Below are 21,037 nucleotides of genomic sequence, written 5' to 3'. Positions count from 1 at the left end.
TGACAATCAAAATTTATTTTATGCAAGACAAAACCTTTTCTTACATATATCGTATATTTTCCAGCGTGTATCTGAGACAAGAATATTTCTAAAATTGTGTAATATCTCAACATGGTACATGCAAGTAATCACAGGATTTTGTTAGTGCACTTTAGAATTTGTTTTTGTAGTTAGCATGTCTGGTACCAATTTAACTTTTACCATTTCTTCATATATGGACACTACCTGTAATACAACCTGACAAATCCAAAGGTCAGTCTGGCTCAGAGCATAGAAGAAATAAACGGAATTGAAAAGTTGAATAAAATGCATGGAGACTATCATGAGGAACCCAGAAGTCAGGCATTACATGTGAAATTCACATTATTGAAATTTTAAAACCTCACTTCCAATTCATTTGTGTGTCAGGAGAATAATTAAGATAGGAATAGACTTCTCATTTGACAAGAATTTTCAATTAAGCAGGAAGTATAAATGATGTTAAGAAAATACTTTCTCCAAAGTCAAAGCACAAATACCAAACTTACAGTCCGCCATAAAATGCACATTTTGTTGCCATGGCACAGGAAATGTAAAGGTTCATTCTGTACTGAAGGAATTTGACTGAGTCAGAGGGTGGGTTAACTGCACAAATCATTATCTTTGCACACTATTTTGCAGAATCAGGTTCGAGCAGAGATCAGGTTCCAAGAATGCTCCAGGTCTGGTATCAAACAAGAACCAGACTCTGGATTTGTACCGAATGGCACTAAAATTTCATCAACTGTTCTCACACTGTCTGAGTTCAAATGTGCAGCAGCGTGGCTGGTGTGTGATCGTCACTTCATCATTGTGATATCCTCAGACCACAGCTCATGGACAGAACTGAGCCTCAGGAGCATTCCTGTGAGAGGATCTCAGCCTGGAGACCCAGGGTGGGAGAATCCCATTAAAGCGTCTTAAACAGAGAGGAAAACAACCAGTGTGTCAAAATACTGTAACAAAAATTCAGAATATCTATTTGAGCTTTTTTTTCCCCACCCAGCAGAGTCCAGTCAGGCAGCAAAAGCCTCCTACTAGCAGCAAAAATGGGATTTAAGAGAAGGCATTTCGGTCCAAGTCCTAACACACAAAACTTCTGATCTGCAACAGTGATAAATGATTATTTTCAAATTTGCAGGTAGCTACAGAGTCAAAATTAGATTTAAAGATAAAAATTTGTGTATCAAATGGAAATAATATTTGATTTTAGGATAACTGAAAACACTGCAAGTTGGTCTATAAAGATATTGGAACCATAAGTGGATACAGATATATTTTAACAGCTATGTCCTGATGGTCTCTGAATGGTGAACCTCTTTCAGCATCTTTTAAATTATTCAATTTTCAAAGTCTATCTTTTAAAACTGTTTTTTACTTTTTTATTTAACTTTTGATGTTACTTAACCTTTTTCGGGGGCGTTCTATACCATAACAACCAGATCAGGTTAATTTATGTACAGAAAACCACTGTCTAAATATGTACCAATTTCCTACCACTGCCAGGGAAGATCACTATGAATAGCTACAAAAGCTTTGATGGTATTCACAAGAAAGCTTGAGCTCACCCCTACTGGCCTTCTCCCCTCTACTGCCCACGCTTTATTTCCTGAGGATTCACGTTTTAATTGATTAGTGAAATTTCTTAGCAACAGAAGGCATAAACAATTGTTTTGCTTAGTGAGCAGATGATTGTACCATAAATTTGAAGAGGGCTACACTTTCTAGCACAAAAACATATGAATATTCTCTTTTAGTAAGCTTCTTAAGCAGATTTTCACATTTTTATTATTAGTTAATTAAATTTGTGATTGCTACATCTACTTGGTGATTTTAATTAGATGTTTTTTCTTCTTCATTATTAATCCTATGCTAAATAGAAGAAGACTGTAAGAGTAATCTCAGCATCTAAGATGAAGTTCTAAAGGTCAGATATAATAAAAGAAACAATTCTGACCTTAGAACAAATTCTCTTTTTTCCTAAACTTTGCACAGCACAATCAAGTAGGTTTACCTCCAATGAGCAAATACAGAAATAATTTTCCTAGTGGATGATGATAAAGAATCCCATTTTCTGTTATGAGTTACAATTCCACATGTCATTTGCTTCAACAGTGAAGAAATGTAACCAAGTTCAGAATGAATTAAGGGAGTGGTTAGCCTAAAACATTCAGTTAGCAGAGAATTAAAACTTCTCGCTTTTCAGGATAAAGTTAAAGGAATATATCCAGTCTGTTTATTCTCCTACCACATTTAATGCCAGAGTACACCTCCATGTCAAAACCTAAATCCATGTAACAAACATTTAGCTGAGTCTATAATCTCCTGTATTGTACTCTTACAATCTTGACAAATTCATATACAGATGATAACTGGAGATCCACCTAAGAAAGTCACTTCCATCAGAATATATATCACATACATCAAAGTGGCTTTGCATGGGAATAAGCTCACTTTCTTCTGGCTTCTTTGTACCATCAGGAGAACTTCCCTTCTCTATATTGCATAAAGTCATTATGGTGACGTTCTAACAACAATTTAGGAAGGGGTTTCAAGTAACTGGTCTAACTTACTTTAAATATTTGACAAATGCATGCTGATAGAAGAGATGAGAAATTTGCAATTATGGTAGGATTTTTATAAAAGGAGAGATACACCAGTGCTTGACCATTCAACTATAAAGAGACTAATTTACTAAAAATGTTGGTATTCAGTTTCTAAAGAAGTACAAAATATATTGGTGGAGCTAATAAAGAAAACTTTCCAATTCCATAATCCCATATATATTTCTGTATCAATAATACTATCCCATACAATTCTGAATGTTCCAGGATTTCTTCTTAAGGAAATCTTTTGTTTTTCAGACCTCCGACATTTGGTTTTCACCTCATGAATGGTAAAGTCATTACTTTTCAGAGACACCGTTTTTTTCCCTATAGACAGATGTGTTCAAAGTGTTCAGAGGAAAAAAATGAACTCCATTAAAGGAAACAAATTTAACCTATTCTTCCATTATTAAGATGACTTCTTCTAGCAGAAGATCATGGGAGCACAAAATACCATATAACTGACTGCATAGTCCATATGGATTAAAATGCACCAAACTTCAATCAAAATATTTTCAAGTTCAATAAACCAGTAATATTATTCAGAGAAGCATCGTTTTGTCATAGTAAATAATTCAAGAAATAAGCCTATTAAACTGAGATTCAGTTGGAGGATAGATGAAATTCAACACTAATACTCAAATTTAATAACATGCTCAGCCAAATACAAAATTCCATTTCCTGCTAGATCAAAATTTAATTGTTACACTTCATTATTTGATAACAACAGCGTATTTTATTAAAAGGCTTATTTACTATTTTCTTCAGCTACTACTCAAAAATCATGCAAAACACTCTCCCTCAGTATGAAGTCCAGAAGATAGTGCAGTATTATTTATGAAAGTAAAGCTAATTTCCCTAAAAAAATACATCTCTGCAATGTAAAATCCTGTGACAGTGCCTCACTAAAACAAGTACTTCCAAATTAATTTGAAGAGATTGTTTACACATAGAAAAGTTTGCACAACTGGACTCAGAGATAGAAAGAACAAGACATTCACTCATCTCTATTCACATCCTGCATTCTGCCTGATTATATTAATGGAATATTCATTAGCACAACAAAATATGCTACACTCAATACACCAGTTGAAGCCCACTTACATGCTGAAATTATTAACAAGTTTACAGTGCTAACAACACATAAAATATTCATTTTAAAAATCAGTATTCTGCCTAAAGGTGCTACTGAAAACACTAAATAAATAAAACAGATAGCTGTAGTCATAATCATACTGACTTACTCTGGTAGAAGAATTCACCAAAGAACCATCCAGATTACCAGTGTTGCACTTGAAATTCAAATATAGATCAGGATTGTGATTTGCTTCCCATCTTCCCAAATCAGGAGTCACTGACTTGTCTGAGTTTGCAGATGTTTTCTGGTAGGCAGTACAAGTCATTCCTGTGAAACTGGAGGGCTTGATCATGAAGGCTTCCAGTGCAATATTACGAGATACCTGTGAAAACATTGAGAATAGTTGTCACAAACCATATTTGCCATTGCATGTGCACTGTGTGCTTACTGCATAAACTCTATAAAGGATTGTGCATGTATACACACAGATATATGTGTGGGTATATATATATATTCTCTTGGAATGAGAAAGAAAATAGAACTTATTTAAAAATATGATACAGGATTCTACAACAGCATAGTGGGTTTGCTCCCATCTTTCCTTCTAAGATACGTATATACACATAGATATAGATCTCTTTCTGTCAGTTACAATAGTTATTATTGTATCAGTTGTGCAATTCCATCATTATCAGCTTCAGTGGAATCTGGAATTAAAGCAATAGAGGTACAAAGTGAACTAGCAACACTGGGCTTAAGAACAACTCAAAAAATGAATAAGGATGTACTTTGTACCTAAGAAATTAAATAGGAACCTTCTTAGCTATTTAGTGGCTGAGTCTTTTCACACACCTTGTTCCATGAGAGCATTGAACATCACTAAACGTTTCAAAGCAACACCATGTTGCAGGTATATTTGTGACCTATCCTTCAGCAAAGTGAAGTGTATGGAGCTGGAGACTGCAGCAGAGTGCAGAGATGTATCTCTACCCTTAAACTAGGCATTTTAATTTCATCACAGTGCATGAGACAAACAGCTCATGTTATAACAGGTGCACTACCTTAGACTGGTGCCACACTGATAGGACTATATGGTTTCTGCTTCCAGGCACAGATTGTTTCCTGATCTGTGGACCTGGCAGTGCTGGATTAATGGTTGGACTCAATGATCTTAAAGGTCCTTTGACCACCTAAATGATTCTATGATTCAATGTTACATGGCTGACACAGTTTATAGATTTTCTCTTTTTTTTCCCCCCTTTGGAACGGTACGAGAAACTATTGGCTACCTAAGCTGTAGGTGTTTTATTTGCTGTTTTCTAAAATAAAGAAAGCTGATGCAATTTCTGTGAGACAGTTTCCTGGCTGGCCTCCCAAAGGAACAGATATGTTTGGTATTGCCTAAGATGAGACCAGAAATACTCCACAGCTTTTGTTTATTTACAAATTGCGCTCAACAGCAAACTACTTCCTACAGAAAACCTTAAGAAGCTAAAAGATAAAGCAAGGCAAAACAGTTAGTGACACATATTGAAGTCTGAGTACATAGAATTACTCTTTTCAGTAATGTCAACATCTTCCTGAAGCAGTGAAAGGGAAAAAACTCCACCTTTGTCACTTGACATTTAAAAAAAAGGCAAGTATAAAACAACAGAGCCCTCCCAGCTGTCACATTGCCAAATACTTCTAAAAGTTACATTATTGTCACTATGCTTCAATATAAATACTTTTAGCAAATTTGATTCTTTTATGTAAATGAGAATTAAATAAAAAACTTCTTTTAAGAAACAGTCCAATACATTTTTGTGTCTGTTTGAAAGACCATTTTCTTAAAAACACAAACTAAGGCTATTATGCTATTTGGCTTCCTCTATAATTCACTTCAGTCTATAATTTCCTTTTTTTTGGTTGCTTTTAATTTTCTGTATTTTTCCTGTGATTTACTCTGTACCTGAACTCACGTTTAAATAGTGGTTTTGTGTAAATGCAGTGGACAACTGAGACAAGAATAAAGGTTGTTAGCAAGCAAGCAAGCAATCTAACTCAAGGAATGATAAGGCTTTAAAGTGTTTAGATAAACTTCTAAAAGGATAACTTTCAAGCTTCTGATTTAGATGTATTTCTGCTATTCAGATGTTGAAGCTGACAAGAAGACAATGTCTTAGTCTGCAAATGAGAACCTCTCAGCATCCAAGTGACACGCTTGTGTAGATGGAGGACAAGGAGTAAAAGAAATATATTTCTAACAGGTACAGTTTGCTTCTAAAAATACTAAAACTATCCCCAAATTGGTAGTGTTTAGGACATGATAGACCTTGGTGATAATCTTCTAAATACTTTAATCTGTAGTTGTCCAAAAGCCTGTGAGTAAGGCATATTAAAATCTTCCAGCTACAAAGGATATTGCTGTCTTTTATGATCTGACATGCTGCTGTCCGTCACTCACTCAATTTGGACCTCTCAAAATAAAACCATATACTATAGAGGCTTTAAAAAGAGAAACTGAATGAATAGTAAGAACATTAAAAAGATATTGTTGTGAACACTATATTGTCACAATAAATAAAATTGAGCAAAGAAAACCACTTTTTAATACCATTAGTTATATTTTAAAAGTACATTGGTCTTGCAAATAGAATTCAAGAGAAAAAAATCTTACAAAACATTTTTTAATTTTTTGAAATACCTTTGATATCACTTGAGTCTTGCTGGTCAGTATTTGACTTGCAATCTGCTCCACACATCGTACAATCCTGGTGCAGGCTTTGTCTTCTTTTTGAGCCATCCACAACACGTGGTCATCCACCAACATTATATTGCTGGCAATCTCAATAAGAGCATCCCCAATCTGGAAGAGGGAAAAAAAAAAAAAAGCTATTGTCTGTAAAACTCAATAACTAAGAAAAAAAACCAGATAAGGGTACAAATGAAGGCAGACATATTATTTTTCTTGGTAACCATCATTGAAAAACAGTTTTGATTTTATAAAAAATTTAAATAGATTGAAAAAGAAAAACCAAGAAAGGAAAAGTGCAACTCACATCAAGGAAGAGCTTTTTAATTCACAACTTTAAAGCTTATCTTCTAGATAAACCAGACAAATTGAGTCATCTCATCTCAATAAACAGAATTCCAGAATTATCACCGTCTTTCATAAACTAATTAAAATTGGCCATGCCCTCTAAAGAACTGCTTTATGTTTAATCAAAGGACCTTGAGGGGGAGGCTTGGGGGAAGGAAAAACATATTTGAAAGACATATTTGTTACAGACATAGTGGAGTAAATTTGAGATATAGCTCAGGTGCTGACAGAAACTTAGATCATCTCATGAGCCATAGCTTTGGTAGGTTTAATTTACACTTGTGCCTAATCCAAAACAACAGATCTTTGTTTTGCTAAGTGACATTTTACAGATTTTGGTAAATGTGTGTTTGAAATTTTATTAGTAGTTACATTTAGAAAGAATAAATATCACTGTAATTATTTCAAGATGGAATAAAAATGTTTGTTTTTAAAATTAAAAAACTTAATTTGAGTGAAATTTCAAAATTAACATGACCACGGTACCAATATATTTGAAGGCAAAGATATGGAAAAGATATACCCAGTTGTCACAAGTAAACCTGAATAAAAAGGTAAATAGAAGAGAAAAACAACTGAGAAATATTGTTAAAGAAAAGTTCAAGAAGCCAAAAAGTCACGCTAATAGAAGCAAAAAATAAGACAAATACACAGATGATTCAGTGGAAAGGAAAACAGAAATTCAGGAATGGTGAAAAAGATTTAAAAGATTGCTGAGGTTATGAAGTTAGTTTTGCATTTTCAATAAAAACAAGATAAATTTCCCATGCATTGCAAAGGAAACACATAATGAGACTACATGTGAAATTTTATGTGACTGTTCCTGAAATATTTAATCTATTTTTGAGAACATAATTACTAGATAATTCTAGATGGCTTTTGACAATGTGACAGAGTTATTGATAAAATGAATAATAATGAATCACATTAAGAGTCTGGAGTGATTTATGAGAAACTATAAAAGCAAACACCAATCAGCTAGGCAGTAACTTACTGAGGGCAGAACAATAGTCTATAAATATACAAAAGGAGAGAAATAAGAAAAGGAAGTAATTTATACTATAATTAAGTGCATTAATGAAGAGTAAAGTCATGTCATTGAAAATACAAAAATTTGCACTATTATGCATGTTCAAATTTCATAGGTGCTTTTGTACCTTGCAAGTGAGAGCTAAGAAATGGATGCTAGTTGAGAACTCAGTGGATGAGGACCCTATCTAGAAAACTTGAGAGAGAGGTAAAGGAAAAGAGAAAAAAATAGGAAAAATGTTATAAATTAAGAAAATAAGGTATTACTATATCAGAGATGTAGACGTAAGTGATGGAGATAGAGATGTTTTGATACAAAAAACAGCAGAAATGAAAACCTATTTGAAAGCTGGAAGAAGTCATTTAAAAGATTAGAGATGGTGCTCAGCTTTAATGGAAAATACATCAGTGCTAGAAAAACAAAGAGGCTTTATGGCAAATCCAGCTGTTTCTTTTGAATGTCAAATTTTTGTTTTGTCAGAAAGCAGAAAGATCTTATCAGGATTCTGAGCTGAAATAAAGTTGCAGCTTTGAAACATGATTCTTGGAGAGCACTTACTAATATACTTTAGATCTAGTGTATTATGGTGAAATTGAGTTGGAGACTTTCTCAAATTGGCACTGAAATGTTAACTGTTACAATTCTCAGAGCCAGAATGGAATGAACATTGCCAAACCAAAAGAAAACATCATGTGGTCAAAAATTACAGTTTATCAAATGTTTATGCAAATAGCTACTCTGAAAATTAACAGTAAAAAAAAAATAACATTTATGTTCTCTCTAGAAACCTACTTTTCCCATAGGGTTTGCATAATTCTGACTAGATTATGCTGCAAAAATGGCATACATAATGCTAAAAGTTTCTGTAAGAAGTTGCACATAAAGACATATTATCTTTTCTTTACATGTGATACCACCTTTCAAAATTCAGTGAAAACCTTCTGATAAAATGGAGAAAACAAAAGAAGCTCCAGAGGCCAGCCAGAGTCCATTCTAACACCTTAGCAATGATGGAAAATAAACTTAAAAAGAAATTTAATAAAGTGGCTCACTATAAAAAGGTTTTATTCCTAAGCAGCAATGCCCTTGTCATCAGCAAAGAAGACTTAGTTTCCTTTTTGGCACAAAGAGACACATCACAGTTTACGCAGAACATTTGCAATCAGCAATCAGTTTTAGAAGCTACTCTTCACTGTGTGCCCGCATACATTAAGAGCAGGGCCACATGAGAAGACTTCACTTCTAACTGATACTTTTTTTAAGCACAGAGGAGATATCTTACATCTTCAACTTCATCCACGAAGACAATTAACTTTTCCATTATATAAGCCAAATATATGACATCCATTTTATCTGCAAAGAGGGAAGCACCTCTTGTGTAGGCTGTCAGCTGGCGGGAAAACTCCAGCACGGTTGTCAAATTGATGTGCATCTGAAAATACATTAGAAGTGTTAGCCCTAATAAATCAGCTACCTTCATTCTCTTCAAAAACTGGAGATCACATGCGTTGGTACAATGCCTGCCATAATTTCACATGGATTTATGTGCATCAGTATGCCATGGATATACATTTCAGGGGAATATTCAGGCATATGAATGTATTTTCAGCCTTAGGTCTTAGATTACATTGCTGTTATCTGAAGACACCCCCACAAAAGACCAACAAATTTTGAAGATTTTTGTCTACTTTTTCTAGACTGTAACTATCTGGCTTCATAAAATATACCAAGCTACTTACCTTGCCTTGCCTTTCCTGTTGTAAGAGGAGTCAGGCATTTGAACAGGTTAGCCCCAAGAAATTGTGCAGCCTCCGTCCTCAGTGGTTATAAAGTCCTGAGTGTCTAAGGTCCTGAGAAACCCAACCTCACCTCATTGCTTACAGAAGAACAGACTGGATTCTAGACATCTCTCTAATGATTTTATTACCCTGTAATTGCAATGGCTCTCTTAATATATTAACTACTCTTATTTCTGAATCCATTTGAAAACAAACTTTCTGGGGCCTTATCCAGCACTACTGATACTACCAGGGAAGAAATGGTCTAGGAAACTGAAAGTTGTAAAATCAGTATGGCAGTTACAAATCTGGGCCATCCTCCACAGTGTTTCCTGTTACATTCATTTTTTCTCTTTAATTTCTATCCATCTACTTTTTCATCACATTCTTTTACTTATCCATAAGAAACAGTTAAGGTACTGCTTTTTTTGAAGACATCAAAAAGGCATTCTAAAGAGGAAAGGCACTTCAGCTGATGAAACTCTGATATGGGACTCCATGAGAAATGAACATCTTTCTGGAAAACTGTATGAGGGGAAGGAAATTTGAGTGCTGATCACCCTTCCAGCATTACTAATAATCATCTAGACTCTAAGCACCTAATGGAAAAAATATTAAGATAAAGTTAATGCTGTGCACTTGTTCCTACTAAACTTCCAATTGCCAACAAAACAAATGGTTGTCTCTCAAGTAAAGCAATTTGTTAAAAGTCCATCTATCCCAAACTTATGGCTGAACTGACATTTCTATGCTATCCAACAAGCTCAGTGTTAGAGAAGGGGAGCCTTGGATTTCAAAATGTTACCTGACTAAAAGCATGAAGAACTTGAGTTATTTCTTGTGAATAAGGACATTCAGAGTAGTTTTCTTCATCCCAGCGTCCAGTTCGGTTACATTTGCGCCACGCCTTTGCCTCTTCTGCACCATTGTGAAATGCACCAGAGTTAAAAGAGTACTGCAGACAGGGCTGGTAAGCAGTTATCCCAGCCAAAGTTTTGGGCCACCTAGAAACACCATGGTAGTAAAAATTAAAATGCAAAAGGCAACTTACAGTATATATTAATTAAGTAGTACATATATATATCTGTATATGTATATGTATATATATATATATATATATATATATATATGACCATATACAACAAAGTAAAGTGGTATAAGAGTATTTTAACTTATACTTCAAAATGTTTTATAATGAATTACTTTGTTTCCTTGGAAAATGTCAGAATTATACAGGTTCAAGTCTAGCTGGTCACACATTCATTCTGCGTTAATTCCAGGAAGGTGTTTAATGGTAAGGAAAAATATGTGGTTGGTGTTTTTACTACATTAATGTCTGCAGACTGCAAAAAGCAGAGCAGTAAGTATGTGAAGAAAAAGAAAACCAAAAAACCCCAAAAACCCAAACTGTTACTAAATGCTCTTAAAACTAAGGGCCAAAAATGTACCTGACAATCTCTGCTTTGCATTTTGACCCACCCCTAAAAAGCCTTGAAAAAACAAAAAGTCCTGAATGTCTCAGAGTACAGTGTACAAGATTTCAGCAGAGATCACACATCATGAAGGAGGAAGAAATTAGCCCTCAAAAATTAGCTGTTTAGGTACACATGATTTATGTAGTGTGATTCCAAAACAGTCTTTGAAAACAAACTAAATCAAGAGCAGCCAGAATTCTTCTATTTAGCTGATTGGTCTGTTATGAAACACAATTTCTGTGCACAGAAAGTGTTTTTCTGCTGCATTCTCTAGAATGGCACAATGGATCTATTTCTGTAGATACCGAATCTATTGTCATTTACAGCCTAGTGTGGACATAGCAGGATCAGGTAACTGGTAGAAATCAAAGAAAGCCATAAGCATATCATCAGCGAGTCAGCAGGTGTGGGAAGGATATGGTTCTTTAATTGCACTGATCTGATGAGTGAACCAAATAAATCACAAAAATATTCTGTCTTTCAATGAAATTACAGCTTGGCAATCAACCTTTCCTCAAACAAATGTATTAGCTCCTCTAGTTACACAATGCATATTCAATTGTACACTGTTACATAATATACTGAAAGGTTTTGGACTAAAAAAGTTTTCTTCATCTCAAAGAAAAGCTAAGAAGAAAAATACTTTTATTTTTCACAGCTGTCACCAAAAAAATTCAATTTGTAATGTAAAAACAGTTGATAAAAAAACGAATCATGAAAGAAGCTTTCCCAAAAAATCAAAATATGTAAAGTAGTATATAGAGCATATAGTATCATAAAGGACTTTTGCCTCTGGGATGAATTATTTTTAGTAAGAAATTTGCATTAATGCAATTGGGCCACACTTCTTGGCAACTTACCTCAAAAGTGAAACTAAAGAGATAATTCTGAGCCTAGCATTGTCACAGTGAGCAGAATCCAGCTTTTATGACTAGGAATACTAGCATATAGCAGCATTTTCATTTGCCTTTCAGAATAAACTAACAGCATTCTATAAAACAGCAACCAAAAAAAAAAAAAAAAGGTAGAATATGGCCATGATAGAGAAAACCTCTTAGCAGAAAAGGCCAGTTTATTCTGACTCTCAGTGCCTAATTCTTGCTGCAGTTACACAATTATAAATACCACCTAGGCTGGACCTCTGAAATAGCCACACTCCCCTGACAGTTGAGGCTTTTTTTCCCCTTTCTTTGGCCCAATAAAAGAACAGTTCTTTCTAGCTTTGCCTTTGTGATTCAATTCTTTTTACTTCCATACTTGTTATGTTACCAAAACTTCAAAGACCTTTGTAAGAAAACTTGCTGGTGTGAAAGCTCCATCTCTGAGGATAAACCTTTGAACAATTTCAAGCGTTAATGCTGAGTTGGAGCCTCATAAATTCTCCTCGATTTAAATTCATTCTCTCAAATGCCAAAAGAACCTATGGACTCAGCATCCTTTTGATGTACATTTTAAAAATAAATTTATATGGATTTCTAGCAAGATGATCAATAGGTTGAGAAATGTCCACTCTTGTTCTTTTGATTTATATAAAATGACAAAAATGCCCCTGGTGTTAGTTTGTGCAGCATGAAGATTTATATATATTTATTTATGGAGAAAAGGATGTCATTTTAAGGCAAGAACATGAACTTCATGGAGTTGCCATCTAAAAGATTCAGTATGAGTTTTCTGATACAAAGTATATATATTTTTTAAAGATCTAATGAAAACCTATTTCAGCATATCCAGTATGAAAAAGCACAATTCCAGTTATTGTGATGACAAAAACATCTATAGCTAAGATTGTCAAAGGTCTCTAATGAAATTTAATCCATATATATGCATTGCCTCAGCAATTTTACCTCAATGAAAGAGGCAAACTCGCTGGTACTGAGGTTAACACATAATAAAATAGCTTTGTAGTAAAGAGAAAACGGATTATTTGAGTAGGTTTTTATTTCCACTTCTTTCTAATTCAATCCTTTACTTTTATTCAAATACAAGAAATAGTAGAAAAAGCCTTTGAGCTTTTAAGTTTTAAAGGTAACCTGAAAATAAATAGAGGCTTTTGGGTCAGAAATATTCACAGAAAATTCTGCTATTTAAGAAAGGCTTCTTTCCTCATCCACTTTCCTTTCATTATCCATTCAAGCCGAATTATCATTACAATTCATTTGGTAACAAATTACTGCCTTGATTTCTCAATGGGATTGCCATCATACATCAGTCTTATTGTCAAGCAGGTTTTGTTTAAGAGCTTTGTGCATACCATTGGTGTATTTTAGAGCTGACTGAAAACAATGCTAAATTCCACAGGAACATTTGCTTCTGATTAAAATTATTACAATTTTTAAAAGCCCCACCGGCACATGTAGATAAAAGTAATGATGGAGCAAAAGCTACATTTACTCTACAAAATCTTGCAGCTCCTAGGATTCAGTTAGCAGGACAGATGTATTTTGTAAGCATGGGTTACATTGGTAGAACTTTGTGTCCTTAAGCTCACCTCATACAATCTATTTATTTTACTAAATAGTTTTACTTTCTATTTTGATCCTCCTCAGTGAAATATTTTACTAACAGTCTCATGTCATTTCTTACCTCTAACCTCAGCTGAACAAAGTCATCCAAACCAGAACAGATTTTAAAAAGTAAAGCACTGAAGCTTTAATCTTCTAATGCTTTAATGCAGTGTTATCATCTTCTACAAAGGACAAGAAAAATTCTGAATCTTCTCTAATTTATCTAATTTCTTTAAAAATTTCTATAATTTATACTGAGGAATTAGAAGATTTCCTGACTTTCACAAACCGCTGGTTCTCTTGAAGCACTAGGTGCCATTTCCCATCAAGATCGTACAGTGCTCTCCTTCCTACCATATTATATAAAAGCGACAACTAAAATAAGTGATTTATAACTGAGACTGAAGTGTCATGTAAGCATGAATATGGTCTGTACCTCCATTAATACATGAAACACACTCCAAACCCAGAAAGTCATACCTGAAATCTCCCTTGTTGTTAATAATTCTCTCTGCAGGGCAGTAGGGAGCAGCTGTTTCAAGTACCACAATTTCTACATGTTTGGTGCTATTTCCATAGGAATTCTTGACTAGACACTCCCAATCTCCAGTTGCATCAATGTCAATACTGGATAGGATAAGTTCACTAAAAAAGTAAAAGAATCATCATTGTATACACTTAATTATACAGATATCAAGTCACTGGTTTTCTGACATTAACTTATTTTTTAATGAAAACATCAGAATGGGATTTGGTCTATGATATCAGAGGGTCAGACAGTATGGAAGTGGTAGTAAGCTCTTAGCAGCACCAATTTGTTTTGACTACTCAGGTAGTAACAGGCTATAACACAAATCACAAATCATCACAAAAAATATAAACTATTTATCAAAGCCCATTCTGTTTTCCCCAGGTATTACAGAGTATTTGGTTTGTTGCCTAACCAAGCACTTGGAAGTCAGAAAGGCATTTCAAGTGGACCACACAACCAACCCACAGAGAATGGGTTTGCCTTCAGCTGTGATTACAGATCCTGAGGCATTTTAGCACCAGAATCTGGCACTCTGCTATCAGGGGTAGAACATTATTCAATTACTCCAACTCTACAGATGTCATAGACCAAAAATAATGCTAACTACTGCATTTTAAGAAGGTAACACCTTATATCTTAAATCTGCCATGGGGCTAGAAATAAATTTTGCTACAGTTTTAAACAAATTACAGCTTTTGAAAGTAGCTGGGAGGGGAAAAGAAGTAGCATTTATCTGAAATATTTACTTTGCTTTACAGAAATGGCTTGTCTTTGAATATGCCTTGTGGTTTAGACAATTATGTGGGAAGAAACACAGTGGGGTGAGAGAGAATGTACATTATAAAAATTGAAGGACTGAATTAACAGTTAATAAATTTATTTCAGATCTGTGTTTTAAAAAAAACCTAAAAAATTTACTTGTTGCCTTTAGCACTTTTTTTGTAGAGCCTGAAATTTTGAAAGATGATTTTCTCAAGAACCTACTATGGGGTTGTTATCTAGGGCCTCAGAAAACAAGCAAACCACAATAAATCGCCTTTGATTTAAGATAGTTGTTTCAGAAATTCAGATATTTCTCCAGATATTCAGTGAAATTTATTATTAAATAGTAACTTTAAAAATATCACATTATTCCTATTTATGATGGCTTTGAACTCCAAGTGCCTTGTAACCCCCTATTTCATTTTTACAATGAATTCTAACAAAGTTTTATAGGAAAAAATATAGAAAAAGCATTACTAGCGGTTCTCAGACAATAGCTCAGTATTTCAATGTCAAAAGAAGCAATTGTTCTCTTAAGAAGTCTCAGGTGAATCACTCAGTAACAGCAGCCTCTCAGCTAATTTTTAATACATCTTTTTGCTTTCAGGGAGAAGTACGTCAGTGAAATTAGCCAGTTTAACAATGTTTTAATTAAATATTATATTTCATACATCACAACAATCCCACATCATTATAGACAGTTAAGAAAGATCATATTCCTAGAGCTTATAAAAATAATTGTGCATAAAGCTTTTTCACTGAAAGAAAAGGCAGAAGGTACATTCACTTGTGGCATCAACACGTGGAGACTTCAAAAATGAATAGAATGTACAATAGTTGTGCATTCTTTCTATATATACTTTCTAGAAAATATCTACAACCATTGTTAATAATAAAAATGTGATAAAATTGGAAACAATTATGATGGTGATGGTAGGTAAATACCATATTTCAGCTTACTATAAATTTTACAAGTAATCAATATGCAGATAAATAAAGGGTATATTTTCCATTTATTTAAACTGGTGAAATGTGTTCTGATGTGAATGTATCTGCTGCTTAACAGGTCTCCCCTCAGTAGATGAAGTTTCCTAGACTCAGACAAATATTTACTGATACACCAGCCTTGTTTCTGATAGAAATGCAATACTTGAACACTGGTTCAAATTATCTCAAAAGACAAGAAATTCCTCACATTCACACTTTTAATTTTCTATTGCCCTTTTTTCAGATGGTGATAAAAAACAAGCCAGAATAGGTTTATGCAATATAGTGACTAGATCATGAAATTGTCTTCTGAATTGCCATCTGGCCACTACAAATGATGCATTCATTTATATTCCTCTTGGAATATCTTGATAGCAAGCCCAATGGTGAAACTGTTCATTTACTTACCATCTGGATATGACAAATGATAAATTGATCTTAAATCTCTGGAGAATTTGGGGGACTGAATTAAAAAAAACCAAACAAAGTCTTTTAATACTCAAAAAAAGCAGTCAGCTTGTCCTTTAGCATTCTCTCTGCTTATAATCCTTGAAGACTTTGACTTCACAGTCCTGGCAGACCAGAAGGAAGGAGTGGGCCTCTCCTGGGTATAGAATTTTAAAACTCTACTTCACAAAGTTTCCTAGTAGGTCAGTTACATAGTTTAAGTCTTGGCATGGTTGCATAAGCACACCCAGAGACTCTCACCCATAGTCAAAAGGCATTCTCGATCTCTCTTGGCAATGGCAACAAGTCTTGGATAAAGGCAAGAACTCTCCCATAACCTGAGAACATGGCAGGACTCTGATTTAGGAGCTTGACAAAACCTCAAAAGAATTAAGAGAGGAGAGGATGGCTCCTTTGGCTGTATTCTTTTCTCGACTATCCTATCTCACAAGAGCTAATAAACATTGGGCGACAAGTGCCAACAATCTTGCCCCAGCTATGCGGCTTTCCTAAGGATGGAATATGAGTCAACAAGCATTCCTACGCCCTGTGCATTAGCAATCACATCCCACTCGTCAGCTGTGTGACAGTTGCCACTTTGCAAGGAATTTTTGACTTTCAGGATGAGAAGAAATGGCCTCAAGTTGCAGCAGGGGGAAGGTTTAGATCAGATATTATGAAAAGGGTGGTCCTGTGTCAGAACAGGCTGCCTAGCAGAACTGGGGAATCATCTCCCAGGAAGTATTCAAAATACCATGTGGATGCAGCACCTGGGGATATGGTTTAATGCTAAACACTTGGCCTTGATGATCTTAGGGGATTTTTGAAACCGTAACCATTCTGTGATCTTCTATGACGGTAAAATGAAGTCAGATATTCATGAGATGGTATCAAGGCTAACTGAATAGGAAGACTGCTGCCTGATGAGAAAAGGATGGCTAGCAGGCTTTTCTCAACTTTCCCTTTGAAATGACAGTGACCTTCTCATTAAAAATATTGAAAAGAGAATATACATGATTCTTTTTTTGTACTGGGAAATTTCATGCATGGTAGAATTCCTTTTTACAAATGTGATGATTGACATACTGAAAAATTAATTAAAATGTATAGCTGATGCAATTGCATGAAAAAATTGTTCTGATATTCAACTGAAGCCCGTGGCATTTGTCATTATAAAAAGAGGAACCATAACACACACGGAAGCCATAGTCATGTAATCAAGTAACCTATGACAATAGAGTTCTATTTGAGGCATAGTTTGCATTGCTACAGCTATGCATAACTAATTAGACAATCAGAAGTAGGTCTCATTATGCAAAGTTACTCAGCCATGTCCTGAAGAAGTACTATAGCGACATTTACTGTACGCCCCAGCAGTCATCTGCATGCCAGGAAACAAAGTAACAAATAAAGGAGAGACTTGAACACCATGCTTTGATTGGCTTTCCACAAGAAATACTTTAAAGTCTGACTTGAGTTTTTGTAAGATTTAGGAAGAACCAACTGGTCTTTCTGCAGGAAAATAAAAATTATTTACTCTGACTCAGGAGATATTTAGGTTTTCTCATATTCTTCTTCAGACAGATAAATAGCTAATGTGTTCCCACAGTTCAGGCAGAAGGTCTGCACAACATGCCTCCAACCCATACCACCTTAAATTATTAATACTAACATGCAATTTAAAAAATGAGTGTTGGTCTCCAGAGTACTGATGCTCGGAATACAGCCTTTCACAGGGGACATAAGGTTAAAACATGGAAAATTAAGAGAGAATCTGTAAATCAAGGCACTTGTCTGAACTCAAATTGCTAGTCTGATCTCTCTGACAAAATTAGTTATTTACCCTTGAAAGAAACAGCTTTAGAAGGCTGAAGGCCTTTGAAGTAAACTTGTGTCCAGGCAACAGCAAGAAAAAAAGGAAGATGAAAGTTGGTATTCATTTTATGCGAGATGTCTAGCAAGTATTTTCAGGTGTAATCAATTTCTCAAACACAGAGGTAATGCAATACACATTTTTTTTTCTTTTGATTGCATATAAAGACAAAGCTTAACTTACCATTTAATACCATCTGTGGGTACCCAAGAAATGTAATGTGCTATAACATAACATACTTTTCTCTATAATTTAACTATCAGCTAATTTGTTCACATTCTAGAACCATGACAAGAGTTGGAAAGAGCCTAGATTTAATAACAATATACTAACAGAAAAAAACAACAACAAAAAAAACCAGAGGGACAAAACCACAACAAACGAAATAAAAATCTACTTCCAAAATAAATTAATTTTACATTTTCAAATTATTTGTAAAATGCATATTACTTTGACATGATACAAATGCAGAAATAAAATATATAATGTACATTTTGTGGGCTGGTTGATATATTAGAGTTAGAATACTGACCTGTTTTACTTGCCCACTTGGAAGAAATTTGGAAAGATCTAAAAAGAAGGTAGGACAGCAGTTTCCTACATAAGAACTTCAGGAACGATCTCTATTCTTTCTCAGTATTTGGCGTCTCTCTTACAGTGTAAACTTTATTTTGTAATGGCCAGGAGCCACTCAATCACAATACCATAAACAATTAAATACAGGGGGGTTTATCCTGCAGGGAGATAAGGGAGGGAGAGGAGCCATTTTCATGGAATCCCAGCATATTAATGGGAATATGCCCTACAATACATTCTCAATGTTGAGCAGATTGAAATATATGAAAATTAAAAAGTAATTCAGTTGTTGTTTTAATATTTCCAACAAGAATTCCTTTGTAGAAACTGTTTGTTTCACCAATATTTAGGGTGGTTTACCTGGCACTGGGTTCTGGATGTATGTCATAAATGCTCTGATATGCTCACATTTGGTTCACAGATTTAGAAACTACTGCCTGGACCCAGAGAAAATGTACAATTATATCTAACACTGATGCTGACAGGAAAAGTACTTTAGAAAAAGCCATCCCTGAGATGTTGACTCCCAGCTGCTGCTGCAGTGCAGCATGTCCTCAGCTGTGTAGCTGCAGCTGTTTGGAGGCCCACATTAAAATCATTCTGGCCTTAAAAAGTCAAAGCAAAACCCTCTGATTCTCCCTTGTGGGGGATAAAGCATCAATTTTTGTTCTTACTACTGAACATTTCAGAGTTGTGGCTGGATAGACCCATATATAGCTGCTGGATATAAGCAGAGAGGGAAGTGAGAGGTCAAAATTTAATGCAAGGCATCTTAATCTGGTGTCAACACCAAAAAAAGTATACTTCTGTATCATTCTTCAAGGACCCCATCAAAATGTTTTTATTGTTCTGATTTGCTATATTTCTAGGGTATTTTAATTCTAGCAGCCAAAATGCTTACATATATTTTTTGTGAAAATATCTATTTTTCAATCATGTTTCAATAAGCACTTACCCAAATTAAGCCTACAAGTTTTATGACACAGCAGAACTCTTAGGTAATGGTCTATTACTTTAATGACAGAGGATATCATGGTTGCTGCTTTTGCTTTTCATTGTATCAGTCTCTCCACAGGTTATATGTTAAAATATTCCCCATACCGATTATTAATAAAACTGCCATTGATTTTATTCAGGTAATTGAAATATTTTTAGATAAAAGACCTAAGTTTAATTAATCTTCCAAATTAATTCACATGAAGGTACTCTTAAGCTCCCATTATGAAATCCTTACCCTGGGCATTTAATAATATTCTGCAATGATTTAAAATATTATCTTCCTATCTGATATATGAGAAGACTGCTGGTGAAGTCACATCTGTCAGTAGTTCTTTTCTGCCTCCAGTGCCTGAAATGAGTTGTGTACCATTGCCTACAAAGTTTAAAGTGACCTCAAAATAATACAGAAATATTGATTTACAATTTAAACTGTTATTTTGCTTCATTTGTTTCCTAGCTCCTTGACAGCTAAAGGTCAAACTGGGTCAATTAGGTAAAGCAAAAAATATCGGCACTGAACAATTTCTGCTTATCTCCCTGGATTTCTCAGTATGACCCATAGCTGCTCATCTCCAAAATACTCATGCAGCAGAACACAAAGTTATTATAAAACATCTGCTTTTCTGAGTCAACTTAATTGGATTTGTTCTAATCTTGTTAATCTTGTGCAATCTCCAATATTCTGCCATGATTTGGTACATATCTGAACTTTCAGTCAAGTGTCCAAACTACCAACATCCTTATCAGGGATTTTCAGGCTGTATTTTTACCTAGGACCAGTTCAAACCACTGCTGCTTGCTTCATGTCTTTTCCAGATGCATTCCTGCCCAAACTGTCAACAAAGTTTAGGGATCATCTGGGTCATTACATGCCTTGAATTTCTGCCTTTCACACAGAGGTCCTGGAAGCATTTTGTTCTTTCTTATAGGAAGTGTCTGCCTGGATCTCAAACTTGCCATGATACCACCTGTGGAATCAATTTCCTTTCTATAATCATATCTTAAATAACCCTTATACTTCTAGCGAAACTGCCTCAATCAAGCTCTGAATTCTTTACTAATATATGCAGTGATAATTTCAAACAGTAAAAAAGCATTAATTGGAATCAACCTCCTGTTTGGATAATGTAAATTATGATCAAAAGTTTCAACCCACAACATTTAATAGGTTTGAAATTTTTTCGTACCTTTGCTATTAAAAGTGGACACTGATTTGAAATTCTTTGTTTCTTCTCCACATTTTTGAGATTTTCACGTAATCATATACCTCTCATCTCAAGCATTACTATT

At 34.6% G+C, this 21,037-nt stretch overlaps 1 protein-coding gene across 1 annotated transcript in view; it reads right to left on the bottom strand.

Moving 5' to 3' along the window:
• The window catches only part of LOC132076152 (adhesion G protein-coupled receptor A3-like), a 252,558-nt gene that overhangs the window by 106,290 nt on the left and 125,231 nt on the right, over positions 1–21,037 (bottom strand). The window contains exons 8-12 of the mRNA XM_059477084.1: positions 14,052–14,216; positions 10,398–10,596; positions 9,097–9,246; positions 6,389–6,550; positions 3,869–4,084 (exon numbers count right to left, since the gene is read on the bottom strand). Of these exons, the coding sequence (XP_059333067.1) occupies positions 3,869–4,084; positions 6,389–6,550; positions 9,097–9,246; positions 10,398–10,596; positions 14,052–14,216 (892 nt within the window). The remainder of the gene's footprint in view (positions 1–3,868; positions 4,085–6,388; positions 6,551–9,096; positions 9,247–10,397; positions 10,597–14,051; positions 14,217–21,037) is intronic.

This window comes from Ammospiza nelsoni, chromosome 8 (genome assembly GCF_027579445.1).
Source record: "Ammospiza nelsoni isolate bAmmNel1 chromosome 8, bAmmNel1.pri, whole genome shotgun sequence".
In the NCBI taxonomy this organism is placed as follows: Eukaryota; Metazoa; Chordata; class Aves; order Passeriformes; family Passerellidae; genus Ammospiza; species Ammospiza nelsoni.
The sequence above is the reverse complement of the archived record's forward strand: the minus strand, read 5'-3'. Positions and strand labels throughout refer to the sequence as shown.